At 35.9% G+C, this 939-nt stretch overlaps 1 protein-coding gene across 1 annotated transcript in view; it reads right to left on the reverse strand.

Annotated features, from left to right (window-relative positions):
- PITPNB (phosphatidylinositol transfer protein, beta) overlaps positions 1 to 939 on the reverse strand; it is a 32,693-nt gene that overhangs the window by 30,855 nt on the left and 899 nt on the right. Inside the window, exon 3 of the mRNA XM_009704395.1 lies at positions 190 to 335. Coding sequence (XP_009702697.1) covers positions 190 to 335 — 146 coding nt within the window. The remainder of the gene's footprint in view (positions 1 to 189; positions 336 to 939) is intronic.

The following is a 939-nucleotide window of genomic DNA, read 5'->3' on the forward strand; positions in this document are numbered from 1 at the left end:
TAAAATCCACTGTATTTCACAAGTTTTCCCACTCACCAGAGCAGTCATGCACAATTCAACAAACTATAGTGGTAGCAAAACACAAGTACCCCAGAACACTAGACAATGGAAGGCTGCCCTCACTTTTAAACATTTCTCACTCAACACCAAGTGACCATAATCATAGAATCATACCCTCATTTTTCTCACCTCTTTAAATGATAGATTTTGTGAGTATATTGTCCCTTCTCACCATCCTTTTCATAAGGCTCATTTTTTAAGACTTGAATTCCTTCACCACCTCCTGTTTCATTTTTGCTAGCTTCTGCCACAGAATAAAGTTGTCCAACTTGATACTGAAAAGTTAAGAGAAGTAAAACTCCAATATTAGACAACACTTTTAATGCATTAAAATAAATTTAGCTGTTTACGGTGAAAATTTGGTAGTACAAACAAAATTATCAGGAAAGTAAAACGCATCATATAAAAACATATTTAGTAAAGTATGACAATCTGCTGGCAAAATTTATCTGTAGTTCACAAGCACCTGGTCTATAATCAGCTTGTTTCACAGTAATGCAACACTTTGGTATAGCATACCAAATATGTTACTCTTCATTTTTCTCATCCTAAAAGCAAAGTATGTACCTTGTTCTTAACTGTATAAAAGAAATAACTTTTCAGTGTACAGATTTTGAAATAACTGATTTCCAGTTCTGAGCCTCCCAAATTCACACTTTTAACCAACTAGAACTGCCCTCACAGGACCCATAAAATGCAAACTGTAGAAGAAAGCAAGTGTAATGTTTTCCCTCAGAAGTATGTTCAGACATCCTATCGTGACTTTCATTTAAATGTATCTCAGTGCCATTTAAATTGCTGGCTTCAGATCTTGGAAGATGATTCCTACCTCTGCCTTTAGGAAAAGGCAGGGAGTCACTCAATGCCTCGATCAGCAGG

The sequence above is a fragment of the Cariama cristata genome, unplaced genomic scaffold, assembly GCF_000690535.1.
Source record: "Cariama cristata isolate BGI_N322 unplaced genomic scaffold, ASM69053v1 scaffold16067, whole genome shotgun sequence".
Lineage (NCBI taxonomy): Eukaryota > Metazoa > Chordata > Aves > Cariamiformes > Cariamidae > Cariama > Cariama cristata.